At 35.3% G+C, this 15,333-nt stretch overlaps 1 protein-coding gene across 2 annotated transcripts in view; it reads left to right on the forward strand.

Moving 5' to 3' along the window:
* ATR (ATR serine/threonine kinase) overlaps positions 1-15,333 on the forward strand; it is a 97,399-nt gene that overhangs the window by 50,990 nt on the left and 31,076 nt on the right. For both annotated transcript variants that reach the window (XM_032408540.1, XM_032408541.1), the window contains exons 25-32: positions 1,439-1,559; positions 2,595-2,732; positions 4,352-4,562; positions 6,956-7,134; positions 9,531-9,695; positions 10,776-10,867; positions 13,753-13,844; positions 14,077-14,254. In XM_032408540.1, the coding sequence (XP_032264431.1) occupies positions 1,439-1,559; positions 2,595-2,732; positions 4,352-4,562; positions 6,956-7,134; positions 9,531-9,695; positions 10,776-10,867; positions 13,753-13,844; positions 14,077-14,254 (1,176 nt within the window). The remainder of the gene's footprint in view (positions 1-1,438; positions 1,560-2,594; positions 2,733-4,351; positions 4,563-6,955; positions 7,135-9,530; positions 9,696-10,775; positions 10,868-13,752; positions 13,845-14,076; positions 14,255-15,333) is intronic.

Genomic DNA, 15,333 nt, shown 5'->3' on the forward strand with positions numbered 1-15,333 from the left:
ATCTGGACACCTGGGTGGCTCAGTCAATTAAACATCTGCCTTCGGCTCAGGTCATGATTCCAGAGTCCTGGGATTGAGTCCCCCATCGGGCTCCCTGCTTAGCAGGGAGCCTGCTTCTCCCTCTGCCTGCCGCTCCCCCTGCTTGTGCCTTTTCTTTCTCTCGCTCTGTCTGACAAATAAATAAAATCTTTAAAAGAGGGGCGCCTGGGTGGCTCAGTCGTTAAGCGTCTGCCTTCGGCTCAGGTCATGATCCCAGGGTCCTGGGATCGAGCCCTGCATCGGGCTCCCTGCTGTGCAGGGAGCCTGCTTCTCCCTCTCCCACTCTCCCTGCTTGTGTTCCCTCTTTCACTGTGTCTCTCTGTCAAAAAATAAATAAAAAATCTTAAAAAAAAAAATCTTTAAAAGACTGATTGAAATCTATAAAATTATAAATTATTTATAAAGTATATTTGGTCACATACTTACTAGATATGTGACCATGGATAAATTACTTTACTTCTTTGAGCCCTGGTATAGTGCCTAGCCTTGTAGTAAGTTCTTTATAAAAGCTCTTAAGTATGCATACCTATTTGCTAGATATCTCTTTATATTTAGAAACCTTTTAAATTTAGAACCTTTTATATGTAGAAACAGATGGGCACAGCTGGTAAAAACAATGGGGCAATGGAATGGATAGAGAATATTAATAAGAGAGTTCTTGAAGGACCATGAAGACCACGCTGGTTAAGGAAAGAAGTAATGAAAGGAACATATTACAGATCAGGAGAGTTTAACAGGGTCAAGGGACAGAAGATCTCAGTGATAGAGAGCCAATGTGTTAGCATAACTGGGTGAAAGAACTAGAAATTTAGGAAGGTAGGGCTATAGAGTAAGATATCTAAGTGGTTCATTTTGGAAGTGAAGAAGTTTTTTTGTATTGGCAAGGGAGTCCTGATAAAGAAATAGAGGAAAAAGTCATTGGGAAGTTTTGAGTTTGATTAGTTGGTCCAGCCAGCCATTGAAGTCACTCAGGATGGTAAGACATAGGGAAAAAAGAAAACACAGAAATGTACTAAAGTTATCAGTGAGTTTGATAATCAGCGAGTTTAATAGATACCCATAATGAGGAGTAAAGAATGGTATGCCTGGGTGGCTTGAACCTCAAAGGAACAAGTCTTTCTTATACAAAATGGAGTAGAAAGGATCAGAAAGGAGCACTGAGGAAGAGGAGGAGGCAGACTCAAATCCTTTAAAGTACTTGGGGCATGCAGGATGACTTTCCACCCCACTATTAACAAGGATATAGGAAGAGTAGTGTCTTTAGCCATATTTTAGTAAAGCAAGGCAGTAGTGGGATAGTGGTGAAGGAGTTGATAAAGTTTTTTATATGTTTTATACTGAAGTTCTCAACAGATGGATATATATATATATTTTAATAAACAAATTTTCAAAATTACAGGTATAAGAGTTCTCAGAAGTCAACAGATTGGTCTGGAGTAAAGAAGCCAATTTACTTAAGTAAATTAGGTAATAACTTTGCAGAATGGTCAGCATCTTGGGCAGGTTATCTTATAACAAAGGTAAGAGAACTCTTCAGAATTAGTTTAATGAATGGAAATTTTAAAGGAAACCAGAACATCTATCTGAATATATAGCACAATAGCAGGCACTGAAATATGTGTGCTGATACTGATAGAAATTTTTGTAGAAAGTGTTACTAATAGTAACAATTTCTCTGTTGTTACTAGTTTCTGGGTAAGAGGGTAATTATTTTATCAAGCAAATTACTGTGGTCTTTGCAAAATATCTATTACATTATGTCTGTTCATTTTCCATTGTGAAATGATACTGTTTAAAAAGTGACCAACTGAGCCACATAGGCGCTCCAAGTTTCTTGTATTTTTATGAACATACTGAAAATATATTATGTGAAATGTAGAATACCATTAAATTAATTACTTCCAGATCTGGAATCTTTGATTTAGTTTAGTTTTTTGTTGTTGTTGTTGTTGTTTTTTAAGTGAAGTGTTTATATTTGAGAAGGAAAAAATCTTGAAATTTTAATAAGAGAACAGTAATGTTGGCAAATCTAATGTTAGGTCATAACAATAAAATTTGACTCTAATCCCAAGTAATTTAGTTTTCTATTTCTTTCATTTTTCTCCCTATAGTAATTACTGCTTATTATTATTAAAAATGTGAGTCTTACACTTAATGTACTGGCCCAGAGTACACATTTTGGTTACTTTACTCATCTCTGTGCTCAGGGAGTTAATACACTGAATTTAATGTTATCTAACTAAAATATACTGTAATTCGGGAGGTTAATCTGTAACAAAACATGATGCATCCAAAATAACTAAGGGGGAAAGGCCATTTATGTTGAGGTGACTGACATTGCCTTTATGGGTCACAGCAGTTCAGGTATTTTGAAATATTTAGAGTGACCAGAGAGGTGGTGATCTGAAATCCTTTTTGCATGAGTATGCATGCCCCTCTCCATACAAGAATACCCACTCTGCAATGATAAATTATCTCGTGTGGTTTTTTGACATTAATCAATAGAGTAAAATGTATAAAATTACTTACTGTCCCTAAACCATTTGGGTTTACAGGTTCGGCATGATCTTGCCAGTAAAATCTTCACCTGCTGTAGCATTATGATGAAACATGATTTCAAGGTGACCATCTATCTTCTTCCACATATTCTAGTGTATGTCTTGTTGGGTTGTAATCAAGAAGATCAGCAGGAGGTGAGAGATACCATTTTATTTGGTTTCTGTTTGTCCAAACATTTGTCCACTAGCAATTAGTATTAGAAAAGCTACATGTTAGGAAATGTAGATCAGTGTATGGCTAGCTGTGTATGTACATGTCTAATTCTTAAAAATCTTTTTAACCTTTTATTTATCGAACAATTATCCAATGCTTAGTGCAGAAAATTAGAAAGCATATATTATATATGCCCCAATATACATAGAACATTTTGAAATAAAGAATACATAAGAAATTACTAATAGTGATTTTTCCTGGTGAATAGTACTGTGGATTAAGATAGGGGAAGGGGAATATTTTAGTTTTTGTTTTACAATATTTTGTAAAAGTTTCCTTTTTTAACCACATACATATAACACTTCTTTTAAAAATGATTATTTTTTTTTTAAGATTTATTTACTTATTTGAGAGAGAGAGAAAACAGGATTGGGGAGAGGGGCAGAGAGAGAGGGCGCCCAACACAGGTCCGAGCACAGAGCCCAATGCAGGGCTCGATCCCACGTCCTTGAGATTATGACCTAAGCCAAAATCAAGAGTTGGATGCTTAACTGACTGAGCCACGTGGTGCCCCCCAAAATGATTATTTTTTATAGCATAAGTAGTGAGAAACCAACTGAGAGTTTTAGAGGGGAGGGGGGTGGGGGGATGGGTTAGCCCGGTGATGGGTATTAAGGAGGGCACTGCATGGAGCACTGGGGGTTGTATGAAAACAATAAATCGTGGATCACTGCATCGAAAACTGGTGATGTATTCTTTGGTGACTAACATAACATAATTTAAAAAAAAAAAAGTAGTGTATTACTATGTTCTTAATGTAAATATTTGAGTTCTACAAATAAAAGTGTATCCTTTGACTACCATTCCTGATCCCACATCCCCAGAGGTCATCACTGATATTAATTTGATATGTATATTTTCAAGGGTGCCTGGGTGGCTCAGTTGGTTAAGCATCTGCCTTCAGTTCAGGGCATGATCCCAGAGTCCTGGGATCAGGCCCTGCATCAGGCTCCCTGCTCAGCAGGGAGCCTGCTTCTCCCTCTCCCTCTGTTGCTCCCCCTGGTTGTGCTTTCTCTCTCTCTCTCTCTCTGTCAAATAAATAAAATCTTTAAAAAAAAATTTTTTTTGATGTGTAGATTTTCAAACCTTTTTAGTTTTTAATGCAGTTGTTTAGGTTTTTTTGATAGTATCATAGTAGGTATTCTGCAACTTGCCTTTTTTTAAATTTACCAATATGTATTTATTGAGCCACCTTTTTTTTATTAATGCTGTATTATATAATCCTTCCATTTTGTAGTTGTACCATAGTTTAACTGTTGCCATAATAATGATTATTTCCAATTATTCTGTTCTTACAATGCCATGGTACGCATTATGATGATTCTTACTTGTGAAAGCGTTTGTGTATGTGTGTTTAGGGTGTATTCCAAAAAATAGAACCATTGGGTTATATGGTATTGTACATTTAAAATTTTATTAGAGACTATAAATTCATCTGTTCTGACTTATAGTTGCCTTAGAATGCTTGGTCTTACATGTAAGATAATAGCAAAATGATATTACATGGTACATTATTAACCATAAAATGAGTTCTTCTTAGGTTTATGCAGAAATTATGGCAGTCCTAAAGCATGATGATCAACATACCATAAGTACCCAAGACAGTGCATCTGATCTATGTCAACTCAGTACACAGACTGTGTTCTCCATGCTTGACCATCTCACACAATGGGCAAGGCACAAATTTCAGGCACTGAATGCAGAGAAATTTCCACAAAGCAAATCAAACAGAGATAAAGTAGATTCAGTTGGTGAGTCATAACTTGTGTTTGTTTTCTTCTCTTAATTATTAACCAGGTAGCTACTTCCTGTATCAATTCTCTAATTTAAGCATTAGCTTTTTAAAGACCTATATTTTCCTACGTACCTTTTTTTTCCCCGAGGTAGCCTTTTCACTGAGAAAAAGCAGAGAATTTATAGTCAGAAAACCTCTCTTTAAATTCTCACTACCTTAGGCAAGACAGATGCCTAATTTTTCTTTGTATAACATAGGATTAATATTATTTCCCTTAGAGGACTGAGGATTAAATGAGATGATGAATATATAAATTGTAAAATGTGAAATAAATGACATGTTAATATTGTTAATAACTGACCCCTCAATGCTTAAACCGTTTACTCCATGTCTCCTCAGTGTATTGTGTGTATTTACTCTGTGTCCCCTCAGTGTACTATGTGTATATACACATACATATACATACACATGTATACATACGTATATATATGTAGTAAAGTGTTCTTTATCCTTTTTCACTTATGACATACTCTGCGATCTTTTTCTCATGTAAGTTTTAAATTTCAACTGTTAATTTCATTTCATGGCGTATTCTTTTTTTCTACTCTATTCATTTCATTCATTTTATTTTTTTTGTTTTTCCTGTCTCTGGTAGTGTTTGGTATCCAGCGGTCTCTCCAAATATGCTTAATACATGTTACTACATTACACCCTGCTATACCAAATATGTGCAGTTTTTTTCCTGTGGTATTACAACTTCCACTAAGGTGACTAAAAGTGGAATCTCATTAGAGTTAAAAATGCCCGCTAGGATAGAAGCATTTGGTGAGCAGAATTATATTCATTCTGCTTCTGTATATCTCAGCTATTTTAATGGAAATCACATGTTTTGCCGCCTAGACTTTGAGGCTAATTGAAAAAAATGACTGTTTAACAATCCTTAAAGAGACCTTCACTTACACAGTTCTCAGTTTGTGTCTCCCTCTTGTTCATGTACGTGAGGAAAGCGCATAATTCCTATTGTTAAGCACAATAGCTTATTTTTCTAAAAGTTTTTGGACTTGCAAACAAATATCTGGGGGGATTGTTTTTCTGAGGAGTATGGCTAATTATTGATATATTTTCCATTGATTTAACAATTTGATGTTTGTTCCTATTTCTGCATGTGTAAATGGTTCTATAAAACCAAATACAACCTCTATCTCCATTTCTGCTAACATTAACATTACAAGGGAAATACTAGTTTTTAAGAATAACATTTGTAATGGTTCAAAAATACAATACTTTTAACATTTCTCATAATTTAAATGATCTACAAATTTTGATGGAATCAGGGACTTATTTTAAATATAATTGCTTTTAAATTTGCCATCTTGATTATTTAAATTTTGAAGAAACTTATCCTATTCTCTACATACTGTTATGAATTGCTACTAAAATTTATAAGTTTTAAATAAGAATTCATAACGGGACTGCCCTCATTTTGAAGTTTCCAATTTAAGTCTTTTCTTAGATTCTTGAAAAAAATTACCCTAAAGTATTTGTGATTTTACTTCAAAGGCACTTCTACTTTGAATTTTCATTAAAACAGTCGATATTGTTTATGTGGCAACAGAGGAAAAAGATTGTTAACAATTCTAGGCTTTAAAAAGAAGCTATTTTGGTAATTCTGCTTTTTCCCTACTGTTATACTCTCAGTGTTTTTATAGTCATCATTAATATATAACTCATCTTTGTATCTTTTGTATCATCTTTGTATCTTTTCGGCATTTAATACAGATTTACTCTTAGAGTTTTTTTTAAGTTTTTATTTAAATTTCAGTTACTTAACACACAGTGTAATATTAGTTTCAGATGTACAATATAGTGATTCAACGCTTCCATATATCAGCTGGTGCTCATCACAAGTGCACTCCTTAATCCCCATCATCTATTTCACCCATCCCTCCAGCCACCTCTCCTCTGGTAACCATCAGTTTGTTCTCTAAAGAGTCTGTTTCTTGGTTTCTCTCTCTCTCTCTCTCTTTTTCTCCTTTGTTCGTTTGTTTTGTTTCTTAGATTCCACATATGAGTGAAATGATATGGTATAATACAGATTTACATTTAATCCTCACAACAACATTGTAAGGAAGGCAGGACAATACTAATACTTCCCTTTTATATATGAGGAAGCAGAAGCTCAAATAAAGTTAAATATTTCCAAGTAAGATAAGTGATAATGGTGGAGTTGGAGCAAGACTCCTCTGAGTAATCCTCTGGTAGTTACATTCTAAGTATGATACTCTAATACATTTAGATTAATTTATTTAGTGAACTAAATTGAATTTAAATAAATTAGACTTTAAATCAACACTTTTAAAATTTCATCTTATAAGTCTTTAATCACTCAATTTTCTTTTTATAATCTAGTATCTACTGCGGATTATGAAGACTATCAGAGTGTAACTCGTTTTCTAGACCTCATACCTCAGGACACCCTGGCAGTAGCTTCCTTTCGTTCCAAAGCATACACACGAGCTGTAATGCACTTTGAATCATTTATTACAGAAAAGAAACAAAATATTCAAGAGCATCTTGGATTTTTACAGGTTTGAAATTAATACAGTAAATTTAATGATGTTTAATACTGCAAGTCTTTTATGTTTATATTGTTCATTTTATTGAGTGTTTTAGATGCTATGCTAGCTACTAGATATTTATGAGCACTTTAGAAGCTTACAGATTAGTGGGGAGAGATAAACATCAATTTGGTGTAAAGTGTGCCCTGAGGAAAGGCACTTAAGTTATCCTCTGTGTGGGGTAGGGTAGGAGATGGGAGTGAGCAAGGGGTCAGTACGGGCTTCTTGGAGACAATGTCTAAGCTGGGTCTTAAAGAATGGATGGTAGATAGGTAAAAGAAGGAGGTAAGATATTTCAAATAGAGGCATCAGTATGGAGTTGGAAATGGTATGCCATGGTCAGAATGGTATTTTAGCTAAATGACTATGACAGTCATGGAGGGAGGGTTTGAAATAGCTATGATGCAAGGGAAGCAGGCCATTGCTATTCTTATGAGAAATGTGGGCCTGAATTTGGGGTGGGTGGGAAGGGGAATGTGCTGGTTGTAACAGGAATCAGGCATGACAGTGCTGGTGAAATAATGGCTTAGGTGATAATATTTTGATTGTGTCGGAAGGAAAAAGAAAGGGAAGGTGGGGCTAATACAGGGTGATTAAATAAGAAATTAGTAGACTTTTTTTTCAAGTCAAAAGCAAAAAGTAGTGAGAAACTGAAAAATTAGTAGGTTATAGCCTTTTTTTTTTTTAAGTTTTTATTATTCATTTAAGTAATCTCTACACCCTACATGGGGCTCGAACACACAATCCTGAGATCAAGAGTCTCATGCTCCTTCTGCTGTGCCAGCCAGGCACCCCGGTAGCTTATAGTCTTTGGATGAATATAGCCTTCATCCAAAATGTAGCCTTCTCCTGTCTTTATTTTTCTCCTTGTCTAGCTTTGAGTCTGTTGTTCATTATTAAAATCATTCCCTTACAAAGATGTTCACCCTTGTCTTTCTCCCTCTTTGTGATAACTCACTTTGTAAAATACCGTCCTTGGATAAACTCACCCATCTGCCTTGCCAGTGTCTTGCATTTAAGCAGTTGAACATTGCTGGAGAAACGTCACAGTGGATTTTTAACTGCTTTTACTTGAAGTTTATAATCTGAGACCTCAGCAGTACTCTTTAATACTGCCATCTGTGTTTCTCTAGTAAGCCTACCTTCCTGCTCTTCAGGATGACTATTTTTTCTCATTTCTCAGCTTCTACCTTACTTACTCTCAAGTAGTTTATCATCATGGAGAAAATGGAAGTTAGACGTCCACCAAATTTGAAAATACACTGACTTCTGCACCATATCCTTTTTTCTTCTCTTATGTTATTCCTAGGGAAGGATCCCTTCCTGTCAAAATTCAATCCTCCTATTTGTGTTCTTGATTTCAATCCTTCAATATTGCTGCTTTCTCTAGTATCAGTAATTTATCTTCCTCAGCTGGAGTATATAGACACGCTCTGGTATCTTCCATCTTAATTTTTAATAATTCTCTTGGTCTTACATTCTCCTTCAGATACTGCCCATCTCTCTGTCTCCCTTTGTAGCCAGTTTTAAAAGAACTCTATCTTCTCTATATTCACTTTACTTCCCATTCATTTTTTGACCATTCCCCAACAAGACTTCTTTCTCTATTCCACTGATACTACTCTTGCTAAGAAAATCAGTTGCCTCCATGTTACCAAATCCAGTGAATGTTTCCCAGTTCTCATTTTCTTAATTTCACAGAATCATTTGACCACTCCTTTTTCGTTAAGACATTTGCTTTTATTCATGGCTTCTGGGATATCACATTGTCCAGCTTCCTGTAAACTACTCTGGTTTCTCTTCTCAGTTTCATTTGTTAGTTCTTTCTCTATTAATATAGAAGTACGCCAGTGTCCTTCCCTGCCCCTGTGTTCTCCTCTCTCCCTGTTCATTTACTAAATCATGTCCTTTCCCCCTGCCTTTAAAGAACATTTTTGTGCTAATTGCTGCCAAATTTTTATCTTCAACCTGAATATCTCCTTCAAACTCAGATTTGAGGCATCTCAATATCAATATATTAAAATACTTATTTAAAAATTTTGTAACTCTTTTGAACTGTATTCAACAGAATTTATCATAAGTTGGATTTAAAGAGAGTTCAGGACCTTGCTATTCTTTGTAACTCTCATTATCAATAACAATTACTAATGTAGATTTGTATTTAAGTGGAACAAAGGTGTTAAAATAATAAGATGCCTGGAAATAAGTTTATAAGTTTACTGTGAAGTCTGCCTTGAAGCGAATACTTACTGTTGCTTTGAGAAAAATTCTCGTATGCTCTTTTCACATAAATTGGTGGTTTTATAGTTTTATTTCTAGTTGTGTTTTTTTCTCTTATTTTATTATTTTGTTATGGTTGAACAAAGAAATTGTACGCTGCTATGCATGAACCAGATGGAGTAGCTGGAGTAAGCGCAATCCGAAAGGCAGAACCATCTCTGAAAGAACAGATCCTTGAGCATGAAAGCATTGGCCTACTGAGGGATGCCACTGCTTGTTATGACAGGGCTATTCAGCTAGAACCAGACCAGGTAAGATAATAAATGAAAGGCAACATAATGAAAAGGCCCTAAACTAGGAACTCTGGAGATCTTAGTTTCAATACTGTCTCTACAGGTGTCACAGTGTGTCTAGAAAATAGTTAATCATCTCTGAGCTTGAGTTTCCGGAATGATAAAATTAGAAATGTGAGATGATCTCAAAAATCCTTCAGTGCCATTTCTGTAACCTTAGAAATCCCCCAAATGAATGAGGCTTGCTGAGGATAATATTTATATTAAGCTGTGTGTCCAGTTACTCAAATGTATACAATTTTAGTTTGCAATAAAAAGTATAACATATATGTCAATTTTTTAATAATAATTGTGATTTTCTACAGCCTAGGAAACATTCACATTTCACATGCCCTCTATCATCATCTGTGAATTTCCAAAATGGTCCCTTAGAATCAGTAAGCTACAATTATAATGGGGGCAGGTTAACATATCTCATGTTTACAAGGACAGGAAGGGAATTTAGAATTACTGATTTATAATCTTGGCTTAGATTCTCTCTAATCTTGGGATATTGCTTTTTGTTGTATTTGACATGTTTATTTTCTCAGAAGCTCAGTGTAGAAGGTCTTTATTTTTCACAATCTTGTTTTCAATTTTAAAGAATACTGCATAATCCTATATAACTTTTTAGTTACTAAAGCCCTAAATCTATATTAATGTTATTGTGAACTTTGAGTTTTAATTTTTGTGTGAGAAATAGTATTGCCAATAATCTTTAAACAAAATATTAAAGAGTACTCCTTATTTGATTTGATTTGATTTGAACTATTTGATTTGAACTTATTTGATTTGAACTAAAAATTAGACCAAACCTGGAAAAAATAATAAATTCAGTCTGAGAATTTTTTAGGTTGTCTGTGTATTTTTTTAATATTCACGTGTGTTAGGACATTGCTAGGGGCTTTGCCATTAGGCCAAGCAAGTCAGTTGCTGAACTAAGAAGGATAGGCTCAGTGAGCCAAGTAGTACTTTTTAATGAGTATCAGTTAAACTGTCTTTGTTTCCCAGGGCATATTTGAAATGATAATTGCTATTTAAATATTTTTAAATTTCTAGATCATTCATTATCATGGTGTAGTGAAATCCATGTTAGGTCTTGGTCAGCTGTCTACTGTAATCACTCAGGTGAATGGAGTACATGCTAACAGGTAATATTTTTTTAAAGAATGATTTTCTTTTGTTATTATATCTGAATGGGAAAAGTTTAATTAGTGAATTAGGTTGACGTAACATTTATTGAAGAAACAAAGTCTTTTTTATGTTTTCGTGGTGTTGGAGATATGCAACAAAAAATATTTTTTTCTACTTTTCCACAAGTTGATTTAGCACTTAATAGCTCATCTTCTGTCCCATGAGTCATCCTTGAATTGTATTTGCTTTAAGACAAACTTTCCAGAGCTCACCTGCTATGGGTGAGGCTCATAGGAACATATCCAAAAAGTATTTAAGCTCTGTCTGCATTATCAACACCAGTTATTTTCTGTGTTAGAGAGGGGAAAACCTTGTGACTGCTTTCTAGAACACCACTCAGACTGTGTGGGTTAATTTTTCCCTAAAGGATTGATAAAAATGAAAGCTGCCTTCCTTTCTTTAAGAAAATGTGTTTGTTTTAGCAAACCAAATGACGCAAAAAAGTAGTACTTATGTTGTGACAAGGATTAAAGCTGCACAGTTCTTCTGGTCTGGGGAGTAACTGTGGAGGTTGGTTCTGCCCTTGAAGCTGCCTTGCTCTGAGAGCTAAAAGACTTACTTCTTGATAAATTTACCAGATGCCAACTGACTACTGTGGGCAGTGAGATCTGATCAAAAGGGATGGGATCTCGGTTAACCAAAGAGCACAATGGCCACCATTTTTAGTTAGGACTCTCAAAACAGTTCTTCTAAGTATTGTTTCTATAAATCCCAAACTGATTTGTAAAGACCACAATTCTATAATGTTTGAGAGCAGAGAAGCTCACTGTTGTTAATCAGATAGTTTCACATAATGGAATTTATGAAATGAGAGAGGAAGATTTGCAGAGGCAGAGAAAGAATGGTTATATGTTTTAGATGGTTCTCTAGGTTAGTTGAGAGACCTTATAAATAAAGTAATTTGGGAAGGTTTTCATGACTCAAGCCTAGGTGTCAAGTTTCCTAATTATGCATGCTGGACAGTTAGACTCCTCTTGTCTTCTTTTTGGATCTGGGATACATAGAGCCTCTTGATTTTTTTTTTTTTAAAGATTTTATTTATTTATTTGACAGAGACACAGAGAGGGAACACAAGCAGGGGGAGTGGGAGAGGGAGAAGCGGGCTCCTGGCGGAGCAGGGAGCCCGACGCGGGGCTTGATCCCAGGACCCTGGGATCACGACCTGAGCTTAAGGCAGATGCTTAACAACTGAGCCACCCAGCGCCCCGAGCCTCTTGATCTTTGAGCTGTGAAAAGTCAAGTGTCAATATTCAGTCAAGATTGCTCTGTCCTATTGGATCAGATGGTCATTGAGGACGTGTGTGTTCTTTGGAGAGAATATTTGCATTTAAACAAATATTTCTCCAAAATTATTGACCGTATTACTATTTTTAAGGTACCTATTTTTGTGGATAAGGTCTCACAGCCTGATCTTCATTGCCTTTTAGTACTTCTTGGTGTAATGCTTAGTATGGCACATCCTCTCTAGATAGCAAATCCTGCTAATTCTACTCAGATTTTTATCTTAAAATTTTGATATTTTGGCATCTGGTGCTGAGCTTGTAAAGTTATTCACAACTGGACTTCAGAAACTACATTTCTAGTGTATTTCTTTTAGTCTTGTTTTAAACCGATTTGGTAGAATTCGTATTTAGAAATTAGAGGGTATCCAGTATTTATGCTGCTATTTTAGGGGTTTTTTTAAGTAAAAAATTCACTCATTTATTACAGTTTTTAAATGTGTTTTTACTACAGAAAGAGCAAGGAGGACTTTTAAGGACATTGGTCCCAGCCTCTCTCATTCTTTTACCTCGTTTATAATATGAGGATATGTGAGCCTTTCAGTGTTATTAGATAATTAAATGGAAAATGTGCCTAGCCCAGCATGTAGCAAATAGCAGATACTCAAATGGTATGATTAATAAAAAGGAAATAATGGGGAAAGCCTAGCTTCTTCTATGTAGTCATGATACAAAATATCAATACCCCATCTTAATGTCACATAAGTAGAATGCTTAAAAAAAATAATTACCAATATCATACTGGTTTTATAAACCCAAATTTTAAAGTAACTGAAAATAGTTTAATATATATTGTAGGTAGCTAATTTTATATCCTTTGTTATGCCATTGACACATCATTTGTAACTTTTTTTTTTAAGATTTTATTTATTTATTTTAGAGAGAGAGTGCATGCACGGGGAGGGGTGGGGGGGCAAACAGACTCCTCATTGAGCAGGTAGTCCATTGAGCCCTTGACTCAATCCCAGGACCCCAAGATCATGACCTGCGCTGAAACCAAGAGTCAGGCGCCCAACCAACTGAGCCACCTAGGTGCCCCCATTTGTAACTTTCTTAAACCCTTATTACTGAGTGTCCTATGCACCCCCAACTGCCCCAGACCTACCCACCAGCTCCTATATTTTTGCCTTAAATTTAATTCAAAAATCCCAAGCTCTTAGAATTGCTTACCTCTCAATGTGTATATGTTCAGTTGGCTCTTTTTCCTTCCTGCCCTTTGTTTAAGTTAAGCACACAGCTAATCTTACAACTGCACTTTGTAATTATCCAGGCATTGATTCTGTTCTAATATATGGCACAATTTAATTTGTTATGGAATGGCATTTTTAAATGGCCCTTTTAGAAGAATTACTGAAAAAATGTTTTGGGGGAATGGAAAGATTAAAAATTGGGGGGTTATTTTGGATGGAGATAATTATTTTGTATCTAAGTACGAAATACAATATAGTACAACAAATAGAGCAATAAATAAATACAATAAATAGAGTTCTAAAACAAAGAAAAAATCTCTAAATGCCACTTTAAATAAATAAAGTTTAGTTGATATTGGCTTCTCTTAATAGGTCTGAATGGACAGATGAATTAAACACATACAGAGTGGAAGCAGCTTGGAAATTGTCACAGTGGGATTTGGTGGAAAACTATTTGGCAGCAGGTAAAATTACTTCTTATAATATAAGCAGTTTTAATATGCTATAAATATTCAGACTTAAGTAGCTAAGTAACATCTATAATTAATCTTTCAGCTTGTTTTATAATTGCCTTGTTCAGTTGTTCAAAGTAGAATGAAACCATCTGTTCCAGTATTTCTGCTGACCATTTTACCAAATGAATAAAGCTTGTTTTGGGGCCGTATGGCATTCCTTGACTCTACATTTATTTTTCAGATGGGAAATCTACAACATGGAGTGTCAGACTGGGACAGCTACTATTATCAGCCAAAAAAAGAGATATCACAGCTTTTTATGACACACTGAAACTAGTGAGAGCAGAACAAATTGTACCTCTTTCAGCTGCAAGCTTTGAAAGAGGCTCTTATCAACGAGGATATGAATATATTGTGAGGTATATGGGGGGTGTCCATCTTTATATTCCTGGTGTATAACGGTCTTCTGACAGACTTGGAATGTTTTGGTTAGTAAATAAGTGATAGTGTATTTGGTATCATGTGCATCTACACACAATGGCTCTTTTATTCCTTTATCTCACAATCACCTTATTTTTTTCGGTTTTATTTTGTTTTGTTTTTTAAGTAATCTCTATGCCCAGCACGGAGCTTGAACTCACAACCCTGAGATCAAGAGTCACATGCTCTACCAACTGAGCCAGCCAGGTGCCCTCACCCTTTAGTTTTTAAAAAACGTTCTAATATATATCCCTTTCATTGGGAAGGCAATTATGAGACTTCTAAAAAATAAGAAAAATATCTTATATTCATCCTTTTGTAATGTCATATTGTACTTGCTCTATAACTAATCTAAGTAGTATAGACATCTGTGCCTGGCACTTTGGTGCTCAGCGTTTTTTAGTTTCCTCTCCTTCTCATTTAGAAATGCATTTGGGGGCGCCTGGGTGGCTCAGTCGTTAAGCGTCTGCCTTCGGCTCGGGTCATGATCCCAGGGTCCTGGGATCGAGCCCCGCATCGGGCTCCCTGCTCGGTGGGAAGCCTGCTTATCTCTCTCCCACTCCCCCTGCTTGTGTTCCCTCTCTCACTGTGTCTCTCTCTCTGTTAAATAAATAAAATCTTTAAAAAAAAAAGAAATGCATTTGACATTTTCCTCCCCAAAAATGTAGGCATTACACTAGTAGAAAGGAAAATTAACTTTTAGAGGTAAGGAAGAAAACTATGAAAAACATTTCAGGTCTGTTAGTTCACCTGAGGAAAATAATAGATGTTATAATTTAAAAAATAAGTAAGAACAATTTTTTTTTAATTTAGAAGAATTTACTGTAATTTGTTTGCCCCTTTGGTAATAGCTTAATGAAATCATAGGTTGGACCACTGAGATTAAATCTCTTCTGCAGCTACTCAGCTGCATCCTTGAACACTGAGTCATAGACACTTTTATAAATGGAAAAAAAGTTAGTGTGAATGTGTCATGAGTGTTTCCATCATTCTTAGAAAAAATAAAATTGTATCATTT

Source organism: Phoca vitulina, unplaced genomic scaffold (genome assembly GCF_004348235.1).
Source record: "Phoca vitulina isolate PV1807 unplaced genomic scaffold, GSC_HSeal_1.0 scaffold10, whole genome shotgun sequence".
NCBI classification, from domain to species: domain Eukaryota; kingdom Metazoa; phylum Chordata; class Mammalia; order Carnivora; family Phocidae; genus Phoca; species Phoca vitulina.